The sequence below is a fragment of the Paramisgurnus dabryanus genome, chromosome 21, assembly GCF_030506205.2.
Source record: "Paramisgurnus dabryanus chromosome 21, PD_genome_1.1, whole genome shotgun sequence".
In the NCBI taxonomy this organism is placed as follows: Eukaryota; Metazoa; Chordata; class Actinopteri; order Cypriniformes; family Cobitidae; genus Paramisgurnus; species Paramisgurnus dabryanus.
This window is the reverse complement of record NC_133357.1, coordinates 28,159,728-28,184,722: the sequence shown is the minus strand read 5'-3', so window position 1 is coordinate 28,184,722 and position 24,995 is coordinate 28,159,728. Positions and strand designations below refer to the sequence as shown.

General features: G+C 41.8%; 2 protein-coding genes across 2 annotated transcripts in view; one reads left to right on the top strand and one right to left on the bottom strand.

The window, feature by feature from the left end:
- The window catches only part of LOC135772796 (alpha-2,8-sialyltransferase 8E-like), a 39,508-nt gene extending 14,569 nt beyond the window's left edge, over positions 1–24,939 (bottom strand). Inside the window, exons 1-5 of the mRNA XM_065282322.2 lie at positions 24,758–24,939; positions 23,864–23,962; positions 23,224–23,368; positions 23,034–23,146; positions 14,380–14,460 (exon numbers count right to left, since the gene is read on the bottom strand). Coding sequence (XP_065138394.2) covers positions 14,380–14,460; positions 23,034–23,146; positions 23,224–23,368; positions 23,864–23,962; positions 24,758–24,939 — 620 coding nt within the window. The remainder of the gene's footprint in view (positions 1–14,379; positions 14,461–23,033; positions 23,147–23,223; positions 23,369–23,863; positions 23,963–24,757) is intronic.
- The window catches only part of LOC135775928 (alpha-2,8-sialyltransferase 8F-like), a 1,056,838-nt gene that overhangs the window by 1,028,643 nt on the left and 3,200 nt on the right, over positions 1–24,995 (top strand). The window lies entirely within an intron of this gene.

Sequence of the window (24,995 nt, the reverse complement as noted above, 5' to 3'; positions counted from 1 at the left end):
ACGAGATGCCGCGCGCGTCTGACTGTGCGCGCGCTTTAAGCTTTGAAACTTATTGTGGCGGGTAGCAAGCTCACTTGAGGTTGATATTACCCTTAATATCTCCGAGTATTGGAGCGGAGGCGTGAGCGTCTTCGGATCCGCTAATATAAATCAGCTATATGGCCGAAAAACGTCATAAACCGCTTGGCTGTAAGCCTTTGAGTGGCCGTCCGGAGAGGGCGCGATTCAAACGCTTGGAGCCATGCAAAAGTCTGAGGCTGTCCTTCCTCTAGGAAGAGAGAATAACAGCCGTAAGACCGTGCTCGTTTGCGCCATCAGCATCGTAGCGGAGAAGCTGAGGTGGGCTGCGAGCGAATTTGGCAGAAAGGTGTTAGAGACACCGTACAGTCGTGGGGTGTCAATACACAGTATATGGCCAAACCGGGGTTTTTTCGGCTAGCGTCGATAGAATTATGGACAGCGGGCCGTGTGTGCGTATTACTGATTGCTTGTCAGTAAGGCGATAAAGTGTTTAGAGACACCGTACAACCGTGGGTGTCAATACACAGTATAGTAAGCACGGAAATTACTCTTTTTAGAGGAATTAAATACCGTTCGCCACTATAGTGAGGTCGCATAGCCGACAGTATTACACAGTATGTTTGGATAAACAGCACACAGAAAACATTTCAGGGCAGTCCAGCCGAGGCGCGACATAACCCCTTTTTCCCAGACAGTTTCGTTCTCTGTTGATGCAGCTATGCTGCGGAGACCAGAGCTCAGCCGTTCAGGTGCACAAGCCTCAGTATTGACGGTGACCGAACGGCTCACGGAGCAGGGTAGTATGTCTAGGTAGTTTAATGTCAGACTGAACCCATCGCAGAGAGGAAGTCTGCCGCGAGGCCCGCGGTTTTGCCGTTTATTAAAAGGGCAGAAAAACCGGGTATATATATATAAGAATGTACCAATATTCAGCGCACTGATATAGGACGGGACTGAATAAAGGGAGGTATTCGGGCCTCAGTATATTATAAACAAATTCGTTCTGCCTCTGATTCCGTCTAAACCAGAGAGAAATTACCAGGCAGACGAAAAATGAGCTATCTGAAGTGAGATCGGCTCAGGCCAGTAAAGCTCTATAATAAGTGTTTTAGCGCTCCAATAGAGGCGTGTCCGCCTTATCGAGCAGACGAATGAGATCGTGCCGCTCCAGGAGGGGAGGGGCATGAAGCTCTCTTATAATGAGTGTTCTTGGTGCTCCAATAGCGGCGAATTGGCCCTATCGAGCAGACGAATGAGATCGCGCCGCTCCAGGAGGGGAGGGGCATGAAGCTCTGTAATCGTTGAACACTGGACAGCTGCATTTAGAGGCAGCGAGCCGTAATACCGCGTGCTAGCTAAGCCGTTAAGAGACCTCACCACTGTGGGGAAAGGAGCGAGGGACTCCGCGAGCGTGGAGCATGAGTGGCTGTGCTATGACAGAGACAGGGGCAGACCGCCCGTGTTTGCTTGTCGTATGCATCTATCCAGGTCTACGGTTCCCCGCTTGTTCATCTCAACAAGAGAGGAACGGCAGAGGGGAGCAGCAACACAGACAGAACAGCCATGCGTCGTGACGGTATCACCCGATGCACTCGGGGGATTAATATATGTGCCAGAGATCTTGCCACTGAATGTGAGAGGAGCGAAGGGACTCTGTAAGCATGAACGGTTGCGGTGTGACAGAACACAGGGGGGGTTAGTCCGTGTGTGCTTGTCTATGCATCCATCTAGTCTCATGGCTCGCCGTGTGTTCATCCCGGCGAGAGAGGAACAGCAGGGGGAGCACGAAACATGGATAAGACAACCAAAGCATAAGCGCGGTCCCGGCGTGGGAGGTGCCAGACCGGTAACGCGCTCGGAGGAAATTCATAGCAGAGAGGCTCACCGAGCCGCTGTGCTGGACGCTATTACAACAGCGCCTGCTCTTTTAGCTTATAGCTTTATATTAAAAATATTGATCTTACCGGGCGGCCGCAGGGGAGACCTCGTCAGGCGTGTGTCCGCTGCACAGGGCTCGTACCACGGCAAGCGAAGGCTATCTTCGGTTCTCGGCCGGAAAGCGGCAGGGGAAGACGCTAGACCTGGACTCTGCTATCTTCGGTTCTCAGCCGGAAAACGGCAGGGGAAGACGCTAGGCCTGGACTCCGCTGCAGGGCTTTTGTCAACGGCGAGGTAAGGCTTCTTCTTTTTCTTCGGAGCAGCGAGAGGTTCGCGCTGAAGGAGAAAATAATGAGCTCCTGACGATTGAACCGCACTTATATAGGGACGCGTTCCTCCCGCGCGCGGGTTCAAACGTCATTGGTCTGTACTTTGTACAGACGTTAACCAATAGGCTTCAGTCACGGAGTAAACAGGAGTTTCCCCCATAGCGTCAGCTAACTGACGCAATGCGAAGTGAACCGTATTGAAAGGGAACTAAAGCTGCACAAAAAAAAATGCACACGTGATGCGTCAAACCACCAATCAGGGTACAGCATGCGCTTCGTTTTGAACTTGTTTTAGTTGCCGCGCTGTTTCACGTAAGCTACGCGAGTCACGCGAGTGCAGCAGCCAACCAGCCAATGCATCGTTTGGAGAATGAAACTGCATTCAAAAACAACGGAGGAGATAACTGACCTGCACAACAACAATGGCCTTATTTACGCGAGTTTTTTTTAAGTCCTTGATTAAAAGAACGAGTCCTTCGTGTCTTCTCTGCCTGCCTTGAAACTGTGCTATTTCGTTTTAAAAGAATACTCTTTCAAATCTAAGGAAACGCGTAGATGTAAGCCATTTTTATTCTGGTTATATTTTTAAATGAGCAATCTTAACAGTAGCTTGCAGAAAACTGTTAATTGTGTTGATAAAATATATACGACGTTATCATGAATGAACTTTAAGCTATGCAGGCTGAAGCTATTTTTAGCCGTATAGTTAGCTGTTTCACTTAAATTCATTGTATTTGAAGCTCAGTGCTCTGTTATTTTAAAATGACAATTAATCACTATCAACACTGTTGTAAAATATAAATGACATTTTGACTAGCCATGCAGTGTATGATGCTTAAACAGGCAGGTGGATTGGAGTGCTCCCTATTAACTGAGATTGTTATTTTCAAAAGTTTTGCTTCCAAAATATAATAATACATTTAATTATGTATTACAATATGACATGCTAAAGCACATTAATCATTTCTGAAATTATATTCTGTAAGGCTTGTTTTATTTGTCAAAGAAAGGGAGACTTAACGTTATGTATTTAATGTTTTAAATCTGTTCTTTTGCAGAGAAAGCATCGTACTGTAGCCAACATTAAAAGGTATGTTACTGTAACATCATCAAGGAAAGAAAACCTGGAGAGTGTGGAGGCTCCATCAACTTCCAGATAGTAAAAGAAAACTCATGTGAACCTGTGCTTAATTCAAGTTTTTATTACACTTAAACTGTTAAATTATTTAACAAATAAATCTTGAAATGAGACTTACTGCTCTCAAATCCTGTTATTTCATTTGGTGCTAAAGGAAATTTTTGTTTTTAAGGTTTTTGGCTTATGATAATTTTAATAGACATCAGTGTCTGATTAATTAATGTCCTTATATTAATAGATTGGTTAGCCAAGAGAGTTATTTCACATAATTTGAGTTTTGTGACAAAAATTATACGGCCATAATAAATCACAGTACTTTTGTACTTAAGTACATTTTGAAGCAGATACTTTTGTACTTTTACTCAAGTAAAAATTTTAAGCAAGTACTTCTACTTTTACTTGAGTAATATTTTACCCTGGGTATCTTTACTTTTACTCAAGTACATGATTTGTGTAATTCGTCCACCACTGGTGCGCGTAGGCTATTTCTGATTTTGTCAGTCATCTAATGCATGGGCGTAGATTTAGGGTGGGATCCTAGGGACATGTCCCTACCAATATTCAGGGAAGACTGAATTGTCCCTAGCAATAATTTCGACCAAACAATTAATCTGTATTTATATATAACCACTGATGTCCGTCTAATTCTTGTGTTTTCTATTTTTTACTTATAATAATTTTTTTTTCAGGAATCATTTAAATGAGATTAGAAATCTTTTGCAATCCCGTTCTGTAAAAATAACGCTCTATGTGGTACACAAACGGTTAACAGCTTTCGTTCTCTGCAATGCCCGCCTCCGTAACTCACATCGCTAATATGATTGGCTTTGCATTTCTTTAGTCTCGCCTCTCTAACTCACATTGCTAATATGATTGGATTAGCATATCTTGAGTCCCGCCTCTCTAACTCACAACACTTTAAGATGGGCTTTTCTTTACTCGCTAGTGTGTTAGGATGGTTTCACTTTGTACAACGCGCCAAAGTTCACTCAATATGAAGTGCGTGATTATTCGGGCTACAGGTAAGTGAGGAAGAAAGTATTATTATACCCACTGTAACTGTTTCATGCACAAAAAAAGTTGTGTCACATAATGATTCAAGGACAGTGTTTTCACCAATACACGACAATCCCATGTTAACCCTGAGGAGTTGCAAACTTGTGTCAACCTTTTATAAATAGGGTGGCAAGGTTATTTAGGGGGTCACTAATCCATGAAAGAAAATAACCCCAACATGGTAAAAACATGAATTCATGTCATGATTGCTGAATACTTTACATTACTGCACTGTGGTCATTACTTGCACAGATGAAGACATAATGTAAGGTTGCATTTTAAACTTAAACTATTTCTTTCACACTGATTAATGATTAGTCTGTTAATGAAAAGAAGATTTAATGTGAACTACAGAAACGTTAATAAACGTTGTTCAGGAAACAGCATGATATACATACCTACTTCAACACTGAGATTTTTTTGGCAAAATTAAATTAAGAATTAAATATTAATTGCACATTTTTTTAATGTTATAAAGTAAATATGGATTCATATATGTTACAATGTGATTTTCTTTTTTTGACAAAGACTTAAACAGTTACTGTTTATTAGACTCTAGGACATAACGAATTGTTTATTATAAATTTGGGATGGCCGGGGGTGGCGAGTCAGATGTCACTGAGTAAAGTGCATACTGAGTTGTCTGTTGTTTATGTCAAATAAACGGTGATAAACAGTTTTTGCAATGCGACCATTTTATTTATGTCCCCACCAATGCCAGAATCAAACCTACGCCCTTGATCTAATGTCTCTATGACTCTGTCCTGTCCTATTCATTGTAGCCTGCTTGTGGACATTGCGACATCACGTGCTGTAGTAAAGGGCCCGCCTTGATAATCCTGCTTAGGGGCCCGGTGTTGGATCGTTACGCTGCTGCTCACAACTGAAGGAATACATATGCCTACAAATCAAATGGCTTGGTAAAGTCACACAAATTAAACATTGAAGACCATGTTGTACAAAAACAAACACTGAAGTTTAAAATTACTATGTTGTTGTTTTTTTACAGTGGGTCATAATATATCATTTATTTTATAGTTTGTCAGTGCGTTTTGTTGGAATTTTTTCTGCGCATTTCATATCATGTGATCTCACGTGTTGACTGGGATTGAAACTGTGGCTTTCAAAGGCTAGTTTGTTGCTTTTCTATAGTAAACATGATTTCACAACGTCATTGCTGCTGGGTCTGAAACAATGTTTCTGTTGACAAATGAAACTGTAGAGTTTGGTGTAGAGTCAATGTTAAGATTTAGGTTTATGAATGGATTAGGGGCTTGTATACCATTCTTATCAACCTATTATTTTCCTATGATTTGACATGTAAACTTTAGGTTAAGACATGTTTCTTTGACCGGAATGTTGTTCTAGAACCAACAAAAGATATTGATTTAAGGACAAGTCCTATTTGGCCAAATTGTGGTGACTTCCTTTTTACCCACAGTCTGAAGTGGAAGCTCATATGGGGCCTCATTTATAAAATGCTGCATTAAAAACGGCCTAGATTTGATCTTATGATCATTTCTCAAAAGCGTGCACATGTGATTCATAAAACGACTGTACGCAAGGAAAACATGCACAAGGCTCACTTTCAGACGTGAAATCTATTAATCGCGAATGAGCTTGAAATTGTGCGCAGCTGAACAGTTACAGATTTCTACCTTTAAATGATGCATAAATAATGTAATTGACATATAAATGTCAGGATCCTGCCAAAGAGTCTTGTCTAATATTTATGTCTTGTCATGATGGCAGGGTTCTGGCAGTCCCATGTTCTATGTGGAGGTTCATGGCCTTGTGTATCGGGTCATGTGCCTTCGGTGTCTCGTCTCTTGTTCCCGCCCCCTCGTTTTCCTGCTTATTGTTAATCATTAGTTTATTCCCATCACCTGTTCCCTCCTCGTTATCTTGTTTGGTTTTCTTATTTAATGACATTGTTTCTTTAGCCCTGTGCAGGATCATTTTGTACCGTTGTGTGTGTGCGCGCTTGTCGTATGTTCTCCAGTCTAGAAATCAAGTCAGGTTAATCGTCAAGTTGTAGTCTAGTTTTGTGTTAGTCTCTGTTTATCTTTATATCTTGTTGATGTGTTTTGCCCCCGCATGGGCTTTTGTTTTGTCTAAGTATAATAAAAGTCTTTTGTTTAACCCCTCATCGTTGCTCTTGGGTTCATCAGTCCTAAACCCTGACAATAAAAGAGCACCTATCAATGTTGAAACAAAAAAATTGCCGCAATTGGACAAGCAAAATATTGCTATTAAAGCCAAAAGAAAAATATGAGCCTGTGATTAGGCAACTTTATTGTCCTTTTTGTGTATGTTCGGTCGCGATAACCGAAAAGTCTTTGACAAAAAAAATTTTAAGCAGGAAAAGAAAAATCCGAACCCTATTTTGGCAGATTGCCCATACAACTTGACTAAATGTAATTCCTAGTCACGTCCAGTTGTTGACAGTGTGTTGCCCTAATGACGCTCTGGTTTCTAAACTTTCTTGCGATATTTTGATGTCATACACTGATTGGTCTGCGCATCGCTGCTGAAGTTAAACACTACAGGAGCGCTGCAACAAGACAATGACAAGAGTCTGCATTAATCTGCCTTCATGCGTTTATTACACAATATGGTTTCAGATGAGTTTAGTTCAATTAAAATTTGTACACGTTTATTGATATTTAAATCGCTGTAGTTTTTTGTTTTTTGATTTGTTAATATTTGCCTGTTCAGCATAAAGTTTGCGTGTTTTATCGCCTCCGCTGTCAGTGAGAAAAAAAAGCCCTTAAACATTTAAAGTGATGCACGGCCTCCGTTTATCTGCTCTCTTCACAAATAAATGAACACATTTTGACTCGTCTTGTAATTTTATGATTAGAAATGGATATGTGAACGAAAGCAATTAAAACATTAAATGACGGATAATAATAACTGACCGTGACAGACAAAAATGACGGAGATTGAAAAACGTTTTTGGCAACCTCTGGTGTGTGAATGATTACCTTAGTTCATTACAGATTCATTGTACATTCCTTTGATCCTTTAACAGTTGATTTCAACTGAAACATTTTCAGCATTTTAGCTAAGCAGTAATGATAATGGTAAATGGACTGCATTTATATAGCACTTTTAACAGACCTATGGTAATCCAAAGCGCTTTACAATTTGTCTCTCATTCACCCATTCATTCACTTATTCATACACCGACGGCCGTGTCAGCCATGCCAGGCGCCATCCAGCTAGTCGGGAGCAGCTGGGGTTAGGTGTCTTGCTCAAGGATAGCTCAACACTTGGTCAGGTGGAGCCGGGGATTAAACCAACAACCTTCCGGTTTGTAGACAATCTACATGAACCACTGAGCCACTGCAGCCCAGTCTAATCAGATAATCATCACCTGATAAATGGCTATTTACAGTCCTGCATTACTACAGTAAAAGTTTGATTTTGAGTTTGTTTGCGCCCCCCAAATTTTTTTAGCACCAGCCGCCAATGGTTACAATCGATCAAAAACTTAAGTTTGTGCCACAAAAGTCATTTATGCTGTTGTCGCTGAAACATCTGTATAAATAATTGAAATTTCTTTAACTTCAACCTTCATAGATTTTTTTAGCTAACAGGGTGTTCTTGGATTTCTATCTCATGTTATGTTCCAGTACAATCTAGTTTCCACCTTCAAGCAGATGTCTGAAGCAAACCTACAGTGTGATGCTTTAGGTACATAGGAGACTTACTGTGTTTTTTAATAGATAAACATTTATCATTATAACATAAAATACAAAAATACGAATTTCATACATTTATTAGGTTACTATAAAAGCATGTGTATATTCCCTGCTGAAAAAACAATAAAACCATTACAGAAAATTCTAATGGATTCCATTAAAATACCAATAGGAACGTCTCGGTTACGTATGTAACCCTCGTTCCCTGAAGGAAGGGAACGGAGACGTCACGTCGTGACCGACGAATTGGGAACTCGCTTAGAGAGACCAATCTGCTTCGTACTACTAAAACGCCAATGAACTTGGCATTGAGATATTTGCATAATGCTGGCGCTGCCCCGCCAGGTGCGTATATAAGCAGCAGGTGCAAATATGGAAATTAGCTTCATTTCGCTGAGAAAGCCGGAAAGTGTGACCGGCCGATAAACAGCAGGGAGCAGCGAACGAGGGTTACATACATAACCGAGACGTTCCCTTTCAGTCGGTCACTGCGACGTCACGTCGTGACCGACGAATTGGGAATCCCTACCAAAACGCCACTAAGGGGTTAAACTCTTCCAGTGTCTGTGTAAAGCCCTCCGGTTCCACTTAAGGATAAGGAGAATTAGGTTTTAAGGCAGAAGGCCGGGCACTAGATGTTCCTTTAACCCCACAGTAGTGCCAGCGACTGGGAAGCGCCCTATCTGAGCGGTATAGGGACGCTGCGGAAGCCACCGCCCCGTTTAGGGCTATTGGTGGGCGAAAGTCAACCGTAGTTGAGTAAAAAAGACAGCCGTGGCTGTGTAAGCAAAGCAGTGCTCTGCTGAGGGAAACGTGGGCTAGTAGGATTAACCCCACGGAAAAATACTCACAAAGGAACCCGGTGGGACGCAATGTGGATGCCCGAGCCAAACACAGGTTCGCGAGGATGCAGCTAGTGAGAGGCTGCCAGCGGATGCTCCGCAACATCAGGCTGCCAAGGCAGCAGAGGAAGACAAAACAAAGTATTACGCATTTTTGTCCTGAAGGCCTTCCATACTGACAGTTATTGTGTAGCGTCAGTCGGAGGCTGCAAGCCGACCTGCGAGCCTGTTCTCTGTGCTTCCCCTAACGAGGAAACGGCACGAGAGGAGACAGGCTCGACACGAACACTGTAAAATCTAATGAACGTATTAGGTGTCGCCCAACCAGCAGCTCTATAGATGTCTGTTAGCGAGGAACCACGAGCGAGTGCCCAAAATGAGGCAACACTTCTAGTAGAGTGAGCTCTCAAATTAAATAGACAAGGAAATGCCCTGCAGATTATAAGCAAGGGCGATAGTATCAACTATCCAATGAGACATCCTCTGCTTAGTGACAGCTTTCCCTCTCTGCTGAGCACCGTAACAAACAAAGAGCTGGTCTGAGGTCCTGAGGCTTTGTGTGCAATCCACGTAGAGGCGTAACGCTCGTACGGGACATAATAAAGCCATGGTTGGGTCTGCCTCCTCCGGGGGCAGCGTTTGCAAGCTCACCACCTGATCTCTGAAGGGAGTGGTGGGAACTTTGGGCACGTAGCCTGGTCTGGGTCTCAGTGAGACAGCAGGACCAAACTGAAGGCACGAATCGTCAACAGAGAATGCATGTAAATCCCCTACTCTCTTCACGGAGGCAAATGCTAGCAGGGTCAGAGTTTTCATTCAAAAACTTCTGACTCGCAGACTGCAAAGGCTCGAATGGGGGACCTGTAGGGCTTCAGCACCATGGACAAGTCTCAGGAGGAATAGAGGGAGGGCGCAAGGGGTTTAGCCTGCGAGCGCCTCTTAAAATCTAATAACCAAATCATGCTGGCCACTGATCTGCCGTTGATAAGTGAGTGATGAGCAGAAATAGCGGCGATATCAACTCTAATGGTGGAGGGACAGCCTACGCTCCAAACGGTGTTGAGATATGAAGCACAATGTTAATGAGGCATTCTCGGGGGTCCTCGCGTTGCAAAGAACACCAGGTGACGAAAAGGTTCCATTTAAGCGCGTAAGCCCGTCTTGTGGACGGTGCTCGAGCCGCGTCGATGGTGTTAGATACCGCTTGCAAAAAATCACCTAAACCTTGCGCACGCTCAACGACCAAACATGGAGATTCCACCGGTCGGGGCGCGGGTGCCTAATGTGCCCCCTCCTTGAGAAAGAAAGTCCTTCCTCAGGGGAATTCGCCAGGGAGGGCTGTCGAGAGGAGCATTAACTCTGAAAACCAATTCCTGATCGTCCAGTACGGGGCGACTAATAAAAGGCTCTCCTCGTCCTGCCTGACTTTGCACAGTGTCTGTGCGATTAAGCTCACTGGAGTGAATGCGCATTTGCGCGTCCCCCGCGGCCAGCTGTGTGCCAACGCATCCACGCCGAGGCTGCCCTCGGTTAGTGAATAAAACAGGCGACAGTGGGTATCGTCCGGTGACGCAAATAGATCTCTGCGCACGACCGAACTTCTTCCAAATTAGCTGAACCGTCTGGGGGTGGAGTCGCCATTCGTCGGGGCGCGCAGCTCGGGAAGCGCGTCTGCCGTTGTATTGAGCGTACCCGGGATGTAAATGGCACGAAGGGACCTCAGATGCTTCTGACTCCAAAGGAGGAGATGACGAGCGAGATGTGACAGGTGACGAGAGCGCAAAAACCGCCTTAACGGTAAATAACGCAACAGTCGCAATGTTGTCGGTGTCGGCTAATACATCCTTCCCTCGCATCTCCATAGCGGAGCGTACAAGTCCCAGATATAAAGCGCACCGCTCGCGGCAGTTGGGGTGCTATGCACACCCCTGAGACTGCAAGCTCGTCATACGTGGCTGCTCATCCCGTGCTGGGGGCATCGCATGTGCTACAGAATGCCAGTAGACCCGACTCAGGGGCATATCTTGCTATCAGAAATGCTGGGTCTGACCACGGGGTAAAATAGAAAATGACACGCAGGTGTAATGGATACACGGTGTATGCCGTTGCGCCACGCTCTCCTCAAGACTCGATCGTAAAACCAACGCTGAAGCGGTCTCATATGAAGCAGCTCGAGCGGTGCAGCCGCAGCTGCTGCCATATGTCCAGGAGCTTCTGAAATTGTTTCAGAGGGACCGCGTTCTTCCCTCGAACTAAACCGAGGCAAGTCAGAATTGACTGGGTGTGCGCTCTTATAAAACACGCCATATAAATCGATCGAGTCTATTTCCATACTGAGAAAAGGATCCTCTGCACGGGGCAAAGTGCTCTCTTCCCAGTTGACCTGATGACTTAAACGAGCAAGATGCCGAAGCATTAAATCTCTGTGTTCGCGCACGTCTGCCAAGAACGAGCTATTATAAGTTGACGTAAATATAAGCAGAATGCGAACAACGCTCTCTCTCTCTGAGATTTTAATGCTGTGACAAGCACTTTCATGGAGACACGGGGAGAGAGAGACAGCTCGAATGGTGTACTTAGTATTAATATGCCCACCCCACGAACGCAGAGCGAAAAATGGTCTAAGGCGAGGGGAGATGGACACATGAAGTACACGTCTACAGGTCTAAGGCTGCAAACCGATCTGAACATTGAAATACGCGCTTCGGTGGTATCATCCTGAAGGATCTCATTTGGAGAGCCGGTGCGTAAATCAAATCGGTGTAATCCGCCGCGTATTTTGGATACTATGAGATAAAGTCTGGAAAAACCCTATCATCTTCTCGGTAAGAGGGACCGGCTCGATACGTCCTTCGCCAGTAGGACATCGACTCTGCACGCAGTACATGTGCATCGGACACTTTCACTGTAGTGAAACGAATGCCCGAGAATTTGGGGGTATGCCGGTAAATTGTATTTCGTAACCGAGGCGGATCGTGCGTAAAACCCAACGAGACGGGCTGGTGAGCTGAAGCCAAGCACCCAGGGACCGTACGAGGGGAATTTACGGCACTACCGAAGTACCCGCGGTGGGCAGCCGAGCGGGACATGCGTGACTGCTGGTGCGTCTGCTGTGACAGCATAAACATCTACAGTATGTGTGTGTGTGACACTGACCTGAGCCCGCTGAGGGTGATGGTCGTCTGGTCTCCTCTCCGGAGAGCGCAGACTCCGAAAAACACCCGCTGGCGAAAGAGGAGGAGGAGGGTGAGCTGGTGTGTGTGCCCGCTCACTGCTCTCTCGATCCTCAGGAGACCTGGAGAGGGAACAGGAATGCACTCTTAGTGTGGTTATGTGGGTACCGGCTGGACAGCCGGTGGAACAAAATGAAACCAAAGATTTTCCACCCGGCCCTCTTCCGGGGGAAGGAGCGAATCACCGTCTCCTGAAGAGTGATCCTCCGCCACTCCGGGTCTCTGGCCACTTAAACTCCCGATTTTCACGGGAAGCGGCTAAGCGGGCGGGGCGAGCTGCTGACGACCGGTTCCCCTGCGCTGCCGAGATGGGGTCCGAGGAGGGGAACAGAGGTGGAGAGGCGAGAGGCAGACTGAGGAGCCGGCGTTGGTGGACCAGGGCAGCTCTCTTCCGCCGGGGCACGACCTAGGAGATCGCCTCAGTCTGCGCAGCGGAGCTGTACGACTCCCCGGGCTCGCAGAAGAGGCCAGTCTGTGAGACAGGAGCATTCAGGAAGTTGTTCTTGTCTGCGTCCGTCATGTAAGCCAGACACAGCCAAAGGTGGCGATCTTGAACCACTGTGGTGGACATCGCACGACTGAAGGTCGCGGCCTTCCTTGTAAATCTCTAAAGTCGCAGCAGCAACGTTATTGCGTGCAGGGCTGAAGCCGCGTCTCCGCATGCCTGATGGGCAGCGCCCGTAACCGGACGACTGTCTATACAAACACGGGAGGGAAGGGTTGGGTGGTCCCTCCAGGAACGCAGCTGCATCGCAACCCCCTGCTCTACTGAAGGGATCCCCGTCCTTATAGCGGCTCCGTTGGTGAGGGAGGTGAGGGGTGAAAGCTGAACGGCCGAGACGGCCGCAAATCACGTCAGCTCTTCGTGCCGTCGGGAAAGGCAGGCACAGGAGGTGAGGACCGTAGAGGCCCGGGCAGCTCCAAAGTACCAATCATGTGGGCGGGACGGTTCGGGCGGAGAGGGGTTAACCCCTCCAACTGTACCGTTTTCGCCGCTCGAGCGGGCACGGCCGCCATCTCCGGGACGACTCCGCCTCGGAGGGAAAAGTGGGCACCCCTCTGATGCTGCAGAAGTGACGGGATCAGAAGGAGGTCCAATGGATTCGGCAGAAATCGCAGAACACGACTCTGCAGTCTCCACCGGAGCCTAAACCGGCTGAGGATGAGAAGGCCGGTAGGTGAAGGACGCATCCTCCGTCCTATTCAGCGTAGTGATGCGAAGAGCGTCCTGCGAGCACTTGACAGCCGCACCATGGCGGCGTTCAGCACTGCAAAGGCGCGGACAGCATTCCCGTAGAAACGACAGTGGTCTCCGCAATCCAAGAGGGTTATGCTCTCACAGAGAGAGCAAAAGCTCTCCACGAACGCAGCCTCGGAGTGCTCGATGCCCAAGCGCGAAGACAGCGCTCGTGACCGTCACTGGAATCCCTGTACTTCTCGCATCCAAGATCGCACGGAGGAAAAGCTATCCTGATAAGGACGCTGATCTCCGAATATACGAGAGAGTGGCTGTCTTTAAAAAGACACAGAGCTCTCACGTATCACTCTTTAGGGAAATCACTCTTAGGTGCTCAGCTGATGATGCGCACAGGGAGAGACAACGCACACACTAAACTCAAAACAAAAATATGCAGAGCAGTGGAATACTGCGAGCGTCCGCTGTGTTAGTACTGCTTGTCAATCAACTTCAGCAACCGTTCCCAGAAGAGCAAGTAGCTTCTCAGTAGCAGATAATGCCGGCTTTCGAAGCGAAAGAGCTCATTTCCATATTTGCACCTGCTGCTTATATACGCACCTGGCGGGGCGGCGCCAGCATTATGCAAATATCTCAATGCCAAGTTCATTGGCGTTTTAGTAGTACGAAGCAGATTGGTCTCTCTAAGCGAGTTCCCAATTCGTCGGTCACGACGTGACGTCGCAGTGACCAACTGAAAGGGAACCATTGGCTTTTATCAATAAAACCACTACAATGTAGTGTGTTTTTGGCCATATTCCATTAAAACCAATACATAGAATCAATACATACCATTAGAGACAAACAAAGACTAATACACTGTAGTGTGTTTTGGGCCATATTCCATTTGAACCAATAAAATTCCCAATAAAACCAATAGAATTTCTGTGATGGTGTCTATTGTTTTTTTAAGCAGGGTTGTTTAGTCAATGAATTCTCACCGTTTGATCTGGGTGGGATTGATAGTCATCAGATTAGTCTTTCGACCAACATCCCTTTCGTAGATGGGAGCCATGTTAAACCTGCAACAGAGACGGAAAACATCTTGCTTGTTACAAAACGTGTCCAGTGTATTTCAATAGATGGTTCAGCAGTAACATCATAAACATAGGGCTTTCGTGGAACAAACTTAACTTCTGGTAAACTTTCACAAAGAATCAGAGTTATTTTAGAGTAGTTTATTTCTGATGACAAGCAAAATAAACATCACGTAGATTACCTTAGTTCAAATGATTTAAAGCGCATCAAAAACTACACTGAGCTGTGTAAAATGTGTACTATATAATGTGTGCAATCTTAACTACAGATCGGATGCCAAACCTCCATTTACATAACGGTGATCCATGAAACCGAGACATTGTCTGGAAATGTAAAGTCTGATCAAGTAGTACACTGCTGTCTTTAAGACAATGAAGTCAAAGTTTTGAATGTAAATGGATTGATTTTTATGAAAACGGACGGACGGAAACCTTTATGTACCTTTTTGAGGGTCAACATTTTTTTATTTATTGTTCTAGACAACTGCTGTAAATCTTGTCAGTAAAGTTAGTAACTATTGTGTAAATTTTGTTTCCTTTAGTTGGGCACATGGGTCTTGAAAAAGTGTGAGTTTTCTTCTGTTCATTGACAAAGTGTTTAATTTTTAATTTTAATTTTTAATTTTAATGAAAAAAGTTAATTTCACTTAATAAAAACTGTGATATGAACTTAAAAACTGCAATTGATTAACCATTACTTAAACTCAGTGGTGGGCCGTCAGGACCAGCAGGGCCTTCTCTGCTGGCCTTAAAATAAAATCAAAAATAATTTTTCCCCAACAACAAAGTGTTAAATGTTTTTCTTTAGTATGCTATTTTTTTTTCATTGGTGTTATGTCCGCAAAATTCGTTAGTTTTGTTGAGGTTGAACCGGAGTACCCTCAAAAATTCACATAAAAAGCAGCTTATTCAGCTGGGGCCAGCTCTACAGATACTGCTAGGCTTGTGTTGAAGGACAACACATCTGATTTGTTACAATCATTAGTGACAGAAACATCAACCAATCAAATTTTGACGTTTATTGACAGCATGTCCTCCGGGTCTAGCGACGTGCCCAGCGCTACACCTGACGTCTGTCGTCAATTTCCAACGTGAGCGCGAAATTCAGTTATTAAAGAAAATGACATTGGCTGTTGCAGATACACGCGATCTTTTTGCCCCAGCACAAGAAGTTATTTTGTTGGCCGTGTTTACTTTTTAATACGAGTAAAGGGACATGGAATGATTCTGGCTTTGACAGTCTGAACAGCTTCACGAAGGCAGCTCTTAAACACCAAGGCTCCGAGCGCCATAATAATGTCAGTCATGCATTTAAAAACTTTTGGTGAAAGTCTTGTGGATTTGGAACTTAACGAGTAGAGAAAACGGGAGATCAGCGTCCACAATGAGAGGGTCAGAAAGAACCGGGACTTTCTGAAGCGTCTTAGTGAGTGACTGTGTTCTCTTTTTGGGAGACGATGAAGATTCGCTGAACAGGGGTAATTACTTGGAATTGTTAACGCTATAGCGGAGCATGATGCTGACTTGCGACATCATCTTGCCACGGCCACAGTTTTTACAGGACCGTCAGGAAAAAATCAAAACCATATAATAAATGCAGTGTCAGAAGTGTTAAATGATCACATCAAAGAAGAAAAAAAAAAAAAAAAATTCTGTGGCAGTTATGGTGGATGAGACGGCTGACTTCAGTAACACAGCGCAGCTCTTATGTCCTCGGGTATGTGACTGAAAAGTGACGGGTGAGTGCTTTACTACTTGTCGAGTATTGTATCATGCAGATTGTGGTTTGTATCTGAAAATAAGCATTATTAAGGGCTTATGCACATTGTTATTGAGTGGTTCGTGTTGCACTGATAGTAGCCTGTAGCATGTGGATGTGACACTATGCACACAGTGTGCAGGGGATTACATGATACATGCAGTGAAATGTAGTCTGAGTTCAACCCACCCTTACCTAGCATACTGTTTTAGGCTTATTGTTGATCAGCTGTCATGTTGCTGAGTGCCTGTATGTGCGGCCGAATATATGCATTATTTGCATATGGGTGTGTTAGCTGTAACAGATGAGTATGTATGTGGTTTACATGCTTACTGAATGCCCTGACTGAAACCCCACGGCACGCCACTGCTTAAACTGAATAAATACTGAATAACTGAATCCCTCACACACAACGGAAAAAACACGCTTTTATTATGACACGCGCCCATCCCCCCACATCTCACAGTCGGAGTCGAGGTTCTTTCACAGAGCAGCGCAACATAACAAGTTATAACAAGTTGTGTTGTTTTGGTTTATGTGTCAAGTTGTCATAACAAAGATATCTCAAACAATGTCATCTTCACATAAAAAATTACATAATTGAGTAAATGACACTTAATGGCAGTTGTCATAAATGTGCATAAAATCTTCGTGTCATGTTATGATTATGAAGGTGTCATGTCAGTCTTATCCACACCCCTTCAAGTAAAGTGTTACCAAGTTTTTTTTCTAGTTTTTTATTTCCTACAGGGCAGGGGAAAGCAAGAGGTACGTAAAATAAAATGAAAGTTTCTAAGCAGTTGCACAGATCTAAATGCTTTTTGGCATTCAGAAATAGACCCAGATAGATTTCAGCCTAATAGGGATACTTGCACTGAATCACCAATTTCACATGTATTTTGTGTATTTTCAAAATACAAAATACTGTATTTGTATTTAAATACATTTTTCCTCACAGTATTTTGTATTTGTATTTACAGTTTTTTTCGATTGCTAAACGACAGTGGGCACAACTGGAGCTACATGTGCAAAACTCTAACTACAGTCTGCACTACCAAAAGTCACCTGAGCACAACTCTTAACATATGGCTCAAAACACCTCCGTGCAGCCAAACACTAAACACAACCCTCACTGAGATAACACACACTGTCACTCACAACACACTGAGAGGAAAAACACTAACATCAAACACCAATACACAAAATACTAACTTTATATCTTTACAGTTTTAACAATTTCAGTGATGTCACACCAAGTAATGTTTTCTTTAAAGAATGATTTATTTATTGATTTATCACAATATTTTTTTTAGAACATCATAATTTTTTAGGGTAAATGAAAATTAGCAGTTTGCTTCAGTTGTCTGTAGCAATTTACGGAATTACAGTAATGAGAAAAAAGGTAGAAACTTAAAGTACATGAAAGGTAATATTATATATAAATGAAATATATATATGAAATTGGAATTTATATTTATATGAAATTGCAATCAGCAGTGTTTGAAAGGCACAAGGCTGAAATCAATTGTGTTTTGAATGTGTGATTCACAGTTTTGACAGCAGTGTGTTAGCATTTGAACAAAGTGCTGTAAATCCACAGTGTTGTGCAGGTTGTGGTTAAAGTCATGGAATAAGTGTGTAAAGTTTTGAAAACTGTGTTTAACCAATGAAAAACTAACTAGAGTTTGGTCCACATGAACTGCTGCTGTGCAGACTGTAGTTAGAGTTTTGCACATGTGACTCCAGTTGTGCCCACTGGCGTTTAGCAATCGAAAAAAACTGTAAATACATTTTTCGACACAGTATTTTGTATTTGTATTTGAAATACATTTCCATGTATTTATGCCCATCTCTGGAAATAATAAAGTAAAATAACGAATAATAATTATATAATAACGAATAATAGTTTTCAATAGGTTGCACGTAATAAATATCTGTGCATAAGTGCCACCAGTACTCCGTCAGCACCGCGGCAAGCAGCCAGCACTCCAATGCGCACCTTATTAATACCAAACAAAGTGGACAAGTTGGTATTTCTGCCCAGAAACATTGAAATTTAAACATGGTCTGTGTAACATTATGTAAATTCTGCGTCTCGGTCTGATTGTTGTTTTCGTTTTCTTGTTCTTGACGTTCGCTGAATTCTGGGTTTATATTTTAAACTGCTGCTTCAGTGCAGTACAGAGCTATTTAACAAACACGATCTCCCGAGATACTATGCTACTAATAATTCATTAATACGTGCTGTTTTCTTGTGCAAAATTAAATATGTATAGTTAAATGTGTATATACATATATTAATAAAAATAATCATTTGGGCGCACGGACGCCCCAAGGCGTCGGCGGCGCCCTTAGCATTTGCCTATTCCGCCTATGCCCAGGGCCAGCCCTGGGGTGGCTGACTGTTCTCGACCAACCATCATTCACACCCAAAAACTTTAAAGGTACCACATTTGTTTATGTTGTGAGTATACCGCAGTTCTGTCAGTGGAATATGTATTCATATTTTTGTGTTTTCTCACAGATAAGTATGAACGTGCCCAGAGCAGTTTTTGATCTTTACCATTAAGGAGGCTGACTGACTATCCTCTTCCAACCGTCATTAACACAACAAAAACGAAAGAAATGTTACTCCATATGGACCTATTTATTTACTCATTATGCTGTGAGTACACCACAGTTTTATCAGTGAAAAAATGTATATTTGTGTGTTTTCTCACTGCTTGGCAAGGACAGATGTGGCCCTGTTAAAAATGTTTAAATGTTGTTTGGTTTAACCCTTGTATTGTGTTCGATTTTTGTGACGATTTTGATGGAGCGGGTCAAATTGACCCGCATTGGATTCAATGCAATTCCTTAAATATCACATTATGAAAAACAAGAAGGAATTAGGTATGAACAAAACCATTTTAGTATCAGTCTTTGTCACACATTACAAACATTTAAAATTAAAAAGTATGATTTTAAAAAAATGCATTTAACCACAATTTTTAACATGTTTGTTTTAACAAATGTTGCACAAAAACTGTTGCAACATTTAACATTTTAAATTTTATTTCAACATGTTTTTTTTAACATACCTATGTTTAAGACATCCTAAATGAACTATTTAATATTGCTTTGAAATGAAATGAAGCTTTTCTTTTTCTAAATAGGCTCATCTTTTGTTCTTGAGGCTCATTGTACAAATTCAAGAAATCACTGTTTACATGATCTGCATACATGAAGCATGTGCTTTCTGACTTCTTGCATTTTACACAAATGGTGCTTATTTTGGTGTCATGTTTTATGGGGCACAGCTAGCATCACCTGTATTCACCTCTGGATTTTCTGTGGGTCTGAATTCATCAGCTATACATAGTATTTCATTTACATTGAAAATAGAAATGATAGTTTACATTTACTTTTCTGTGTCTGAGGAAGTCTTTATCAGTACAAAAAAAGTGGGAAAAGCTCACTTTTCCCTTTCCAGGGTAGTAAAACACCAAAATATATGCAATAAATGTATTTAATTTGTGTCTGTACAGTTGCCTTGGAACAAACAAATATGGGTCAAATTGACCCGCGAACATCAAAATCGTACCAAAAATCATTATTTATGCTAAAAAAAACCACTTCAAAACACATCAGTGTATCCTAACTTTGCATGTATGTTCATGGCCCTAAATGAGAAAAAGTGACAAAATTTCTGGAAGAAAACTTTAACTTAAGTAGTATTTCATATAAATTGTAAATAGAAATTATAGCTCACTTTTACCATCTGTGTCTGTAAAAGTCTTTTTCAGTACTCAAAATAGTGAGGAAAAGCATTTTTACCCCCATTTTAGGGTAGGTAAACACCAATATAACAACAAACACTAAAAATATATATTTAATTTAGGTCTATACAGTTGCTTTGGCGCAAAACAAAATGCGGGTCAAATTGACCCGCGAACCTCAAAATCGTTACAAAATTATTTTGGTACACTTCAAAACATATCAGCATGTCTAAACTTTGCATGCATGTTCATGGCCATAAATGAGAAAAAGTCACAAAATTTCAAGAATAGAATCACAGGTTAACTGGTTTATCCGACAGCTTAAAAATCAAAACGGGTCAAATTGACCCGGAACATAATATGAGGGTTAAAGAACAGCACACTGATTTTGTTTTAAAATATTCCTGTTTGGACAGTCTGTTAAAGCCATAAAGGAATACTTGATATATTTCATAAGGAAAGTGTAAATGTAATATTAGTTTTTAATGTTGTGAATTTGGACTGAACAGCACACTTCTGTTTTATATCTAAACCTTTTGTAAAATAAATGATTGTTCAATAAACTCACTGTGTATTTTATATTTTATGTTATATTTTTTATACTAATGTTTAAAATGTACCTTTACTCTAAACGATTGGCTAAACCAACACAAATATATTGAGTCATATGCACTTATAATTTAAAGTTTACAGTACCTAGATTGAGATATATGTATAAGTTTTAAAACCATAATCAATGAGTGTACCCTGTCAAAGCCAATTTTGTACCCTTTTTGAAGCGTCCATATTTGTACTGTTAAATAAAGGTACAAAATTGTCACCAGAGGTACAAAACTGGTCTCTTAAGGTTCAAATCACAAGGGTACAAATTATGTACTTTCTTTTCTGAGAGTGAATGATATCTGTTAACCTAAGCTGATCCTAACCGAGGGCCTGCTCGGCTTCACAAACCCCATTGCGGTGGTCATTTGGGCCCTACCACGTGATAATTACCAAACCACACACACACACACACACACACACATATACACACACACACACACACACACACACACACACACACACAGACATTCATAAGAGCAATCTCTAAAACCCATGTCTGATTAGAAACTAAAGAAACTATTAAACTTTTATTCGTGACACCATATGGTTCATGTGATATCAGATATAAGTTTACCCCAGACACATCTAAAATGTTTGATTCTTGATTAAAGAAACTAGTGATTGACCAATATATCGGCCGGCCGATACATCGGGCCGATTTTAGCAGGTTTAAGGTGTATCGGCATCGGCCGATACGCGGCTTGAGTTCGCCGATAGTTTTTCCCCGGCATTAATTACAGACAGGCGTCCACAGGCAGCTTTGTGTTGCTGGAGACACCATAGATATGTATAAAGGCTAGATGGCTTACCGCCGAGTTCCTAACGGCATCACCTGGCGGCCATCTTACCACAGGGCGCTCGCTCACTTGTAGCATTGAGTTTAATGGTGCAGGTACTTTAAAATGACCATAACTTGCTCAATTTTCTACCGATTTTCAAACGGTTTGGTTTTTTACAAACGTTATTAACGTGGCTATAATTCTGGATGCTTTAACATGTTTCATGAATGTTTTATTTATTTTTAGTATAGGTATGCAGTGTCATAGGTACATCTTTGACGTTTATAACAAACCAATCCGTTTGAAAATCGGTAAAAAATTAAGCAAGTTATGGTCATTTAAAAGTACCTGCATCATTAAAACTCAATGCTACGAGTGAGCGAGCGCCCTGTCGTAAGATGGCCGCCAAAATGCGGACGTTCAACTCAATTGGCCAGCAGCGCGGACGAGCCATCTAGCCTTTATACATATCTATGGGAGACACTGCCTGCAGCCCATGCATTGCCCCTCCCCCCACTAGCAGAGCGGAGCGCTCCAAGCTTGCACTGGTAAGTTTTAAACTTCAAAGCATCTTTTAACTATTTGACTGAAATATTGCCATATACTTTGAAAGTGTAAACACGTTGCTCTATATGTGCGTGCAACCATATAAGAAAGTTTGGTGGTCCAAATGGAAAACACGATTGCCTATAAAACTGCTTGCCATTGTATTTAGGGAGCTTCAAATAGCTTTTAGGCTAACCGTATGCATACGGCAGCTGTTACAAACAGTGGTCATAGGATTAAATAATGCCGACGTTGTTCTGTGATTCCGTGGTATTTGTAGGAGTTTTATTCAGCGATCACCAGTCTGACATTTGGACGCGTGCTCATAATGCCGCAAGCGATTGCAGGTCATGTGATCAGCCGAACAGCTGATCATAGCTGGACAGGGTGGGTTTCTAATTCTCATCGCCATAAATATATGTAGTAGTAAAAGGCTAAAAATCAATATCCATTGTTGATAGTTTCTCGTCATTGTGGAGAGCGCAGTTCATGGTTGCATATGTTCATGGTTGTTAACACGTAATTTCGCGTCAGCGAAAAAATTTAAGAAATTCGACGCTAAGCACTTAGTTCCGAGCTGTTCCCACATGACTTTTATGTGACCGGAGAACTGTTATTTTGTAAGTTTTGTCAACATTTCCGTTCACTGGGAGCGCAAAGATACATGCACTCTCTCATCCATGTTATATATATATATATATATATATATATATATATATAATACAGATTTAGGATTTAAAAGTGAGAAAAAAATTGAAAATGAGAAAAAAAATTAATTGATTTTGAAGAACTATATTTTAAATGTGCATCCCTACTAGAAAGACTAATTTCCTCTCTCTGGGTATAACAAAAAATCTAATAGTTTCCTAACAGATGTGTAATAGTATCGTATTTATGTTACTAAACTTTTGATTAATTTGTAAGATTGTGAGAAACGTTTTCATGCTGATGATATGGAAATATGTGGCTTTCTATACGCGTTTGCTGACTGTAGGTGTTCATGATGCATCTCTGTCATTAAAATGAATGTTAACAAATTTTTAGGAATTTAGCCATAAGGTTTGGAAAGGAGTTTGTGGGAATAATAGCATCACGAGATGTGTCCTTTAATACCTGATAACAAAGTCTGCAGTGTCGATCTCTCTTCCACAGCTACTGTTCTTCAGAATACCTCCACTCCCAACCACAGCACAGTTACTGAGACGATGTCCACTCCAGGGAAAATCCTTTACAGACAAATAAATCTGTCCAGTTTTCTTAACACAGTATTTGTACTTTGTCTCATACGTGTATGCACACCTACCTCAGGTAACATGTTATAAATTAAGGTATTCATTTTGTAGCTCGGGTATGCACTGGACTCGTAAGGAATATATTTTTCCACGTCTGTGTTTTGCTTTGTCAGGAACAAAAGACCTGTCGCATTACAACAGGCATGCAATTTTTCTCTGATGAAGATAGAATAGCAAATTAAAATGGTTACGATTAAAACAATCATATAAATTATATTTTTTATAAAATAATTTTTTCATACAAATTACTATTCAAAACTGAAAAGTAAACTGGGTGTGTACCATCATCAGTTAAAGACTTTGGACAATCTTTTGAATCCATAGTTTGTATGAAGAGGTCAAAAAGGTTAGTAAAAAGTAAAAAATCGCTAAAGTCACTCTTTTGAAGTAATATAGTATTAATCTTTAATCTATTGTAAACTGATCCGTAGGGTATTTTTTGTCAGCAGTGTCTTTATTTAAGTGTTGGAATTTAAAGAGTCAGGTTCAAACAATAATAAAACATAAAAATACCAAAAAGTACAATGACAAACCCCATGGACATGACCACCATGTCCCTACAGTCTTTTTGTGTTTATGTCATACAGTACACACCCTGCGAAAGAAAATGACAAAAGACAAGAAAACAGACACAGATTATAAGTCACATACCTGTACAGCTCTTTTTGAAAGATATTGGACGTGTGTGGACAATTCATTAACTCTGAGACGTTCTCTGAGAAGCTTTTAAAATCAGCACGTAGATCACTACTAAAATACAGAAAGAAAAAAAAGCTTTACTAAAAAATAATAATCAATAATAATAATAACAATATTAAAGTAATATTAGATCATTCACTCTCAACCATAATATTTTTACTACACTAGAAAATTGTCTTGAAACCCATTAACTTCAATCTTTTTTTACTTTTTACAATAGATCAGTAAACACTAATAGATTACAAGAGGTAGTTAACATATGAACCTACACACTGTTCAAGAAAAAACATTTTATCAGTATGTGTGATCCCTGGGAATTTTTAATACAATATTCTGAGGTATAGTTGATAAAACCATACTTGGATGCAGTAGACAAATCAAGTTTACATTAGCAGTTTTTACTTAAGATCATAAATTATATTAGGAGTTATGATAGGGGATCTAAGTAGGATTTTGAAAATAGGGAATGTAATTGGACGTGTATGTGTATATTGTTATTGTTTATTGCTGTCTATTGTGTTGTATTGATTGCTAATAAGTAATGGAGACAATAAGACAGTAAGAGTGGATCACAGTAGTGCCCTTGATGAAATCAGGAAGAAGGCGGCAGCAACAGTCAATAACAGCAGAACTAGCACAGCAAAAGCTTAAGGAAAATGTGCAGAAACTCACAGAATAGTGAAGAGTAGTATTAGGAAGCACAAGAGAGACCACGTGGACAGACTAGTAGCAGAAGTGGAGCGTGGCAACACAAAACCGCTGTATCACCAAGCAACTCTCTTGGAACTTCAGCAAGCCAGAAAGACTTGTCAATGATAAGGCGGCAACAGCAACAACAGCTTAAACCAGCAGATGAACAGATGGGCCAACATTTTGAGGACTCCTGAACAGGCAGCACCCCCAAATCCCCAGACATTGATCCAGTGAAAGTGGATCTCCCGATCAACTGCGAGAAGCCAATCAGAGATGAGATCAGGAAGGCCATCATCCTGATGAAGAATTGGGAGAGCAGCTGGACCCAACAACATCCCTGCAGAGACGCTTAAAGCAAGTCTTAAACCGGGTCCTACTAGAGAGGATGAAG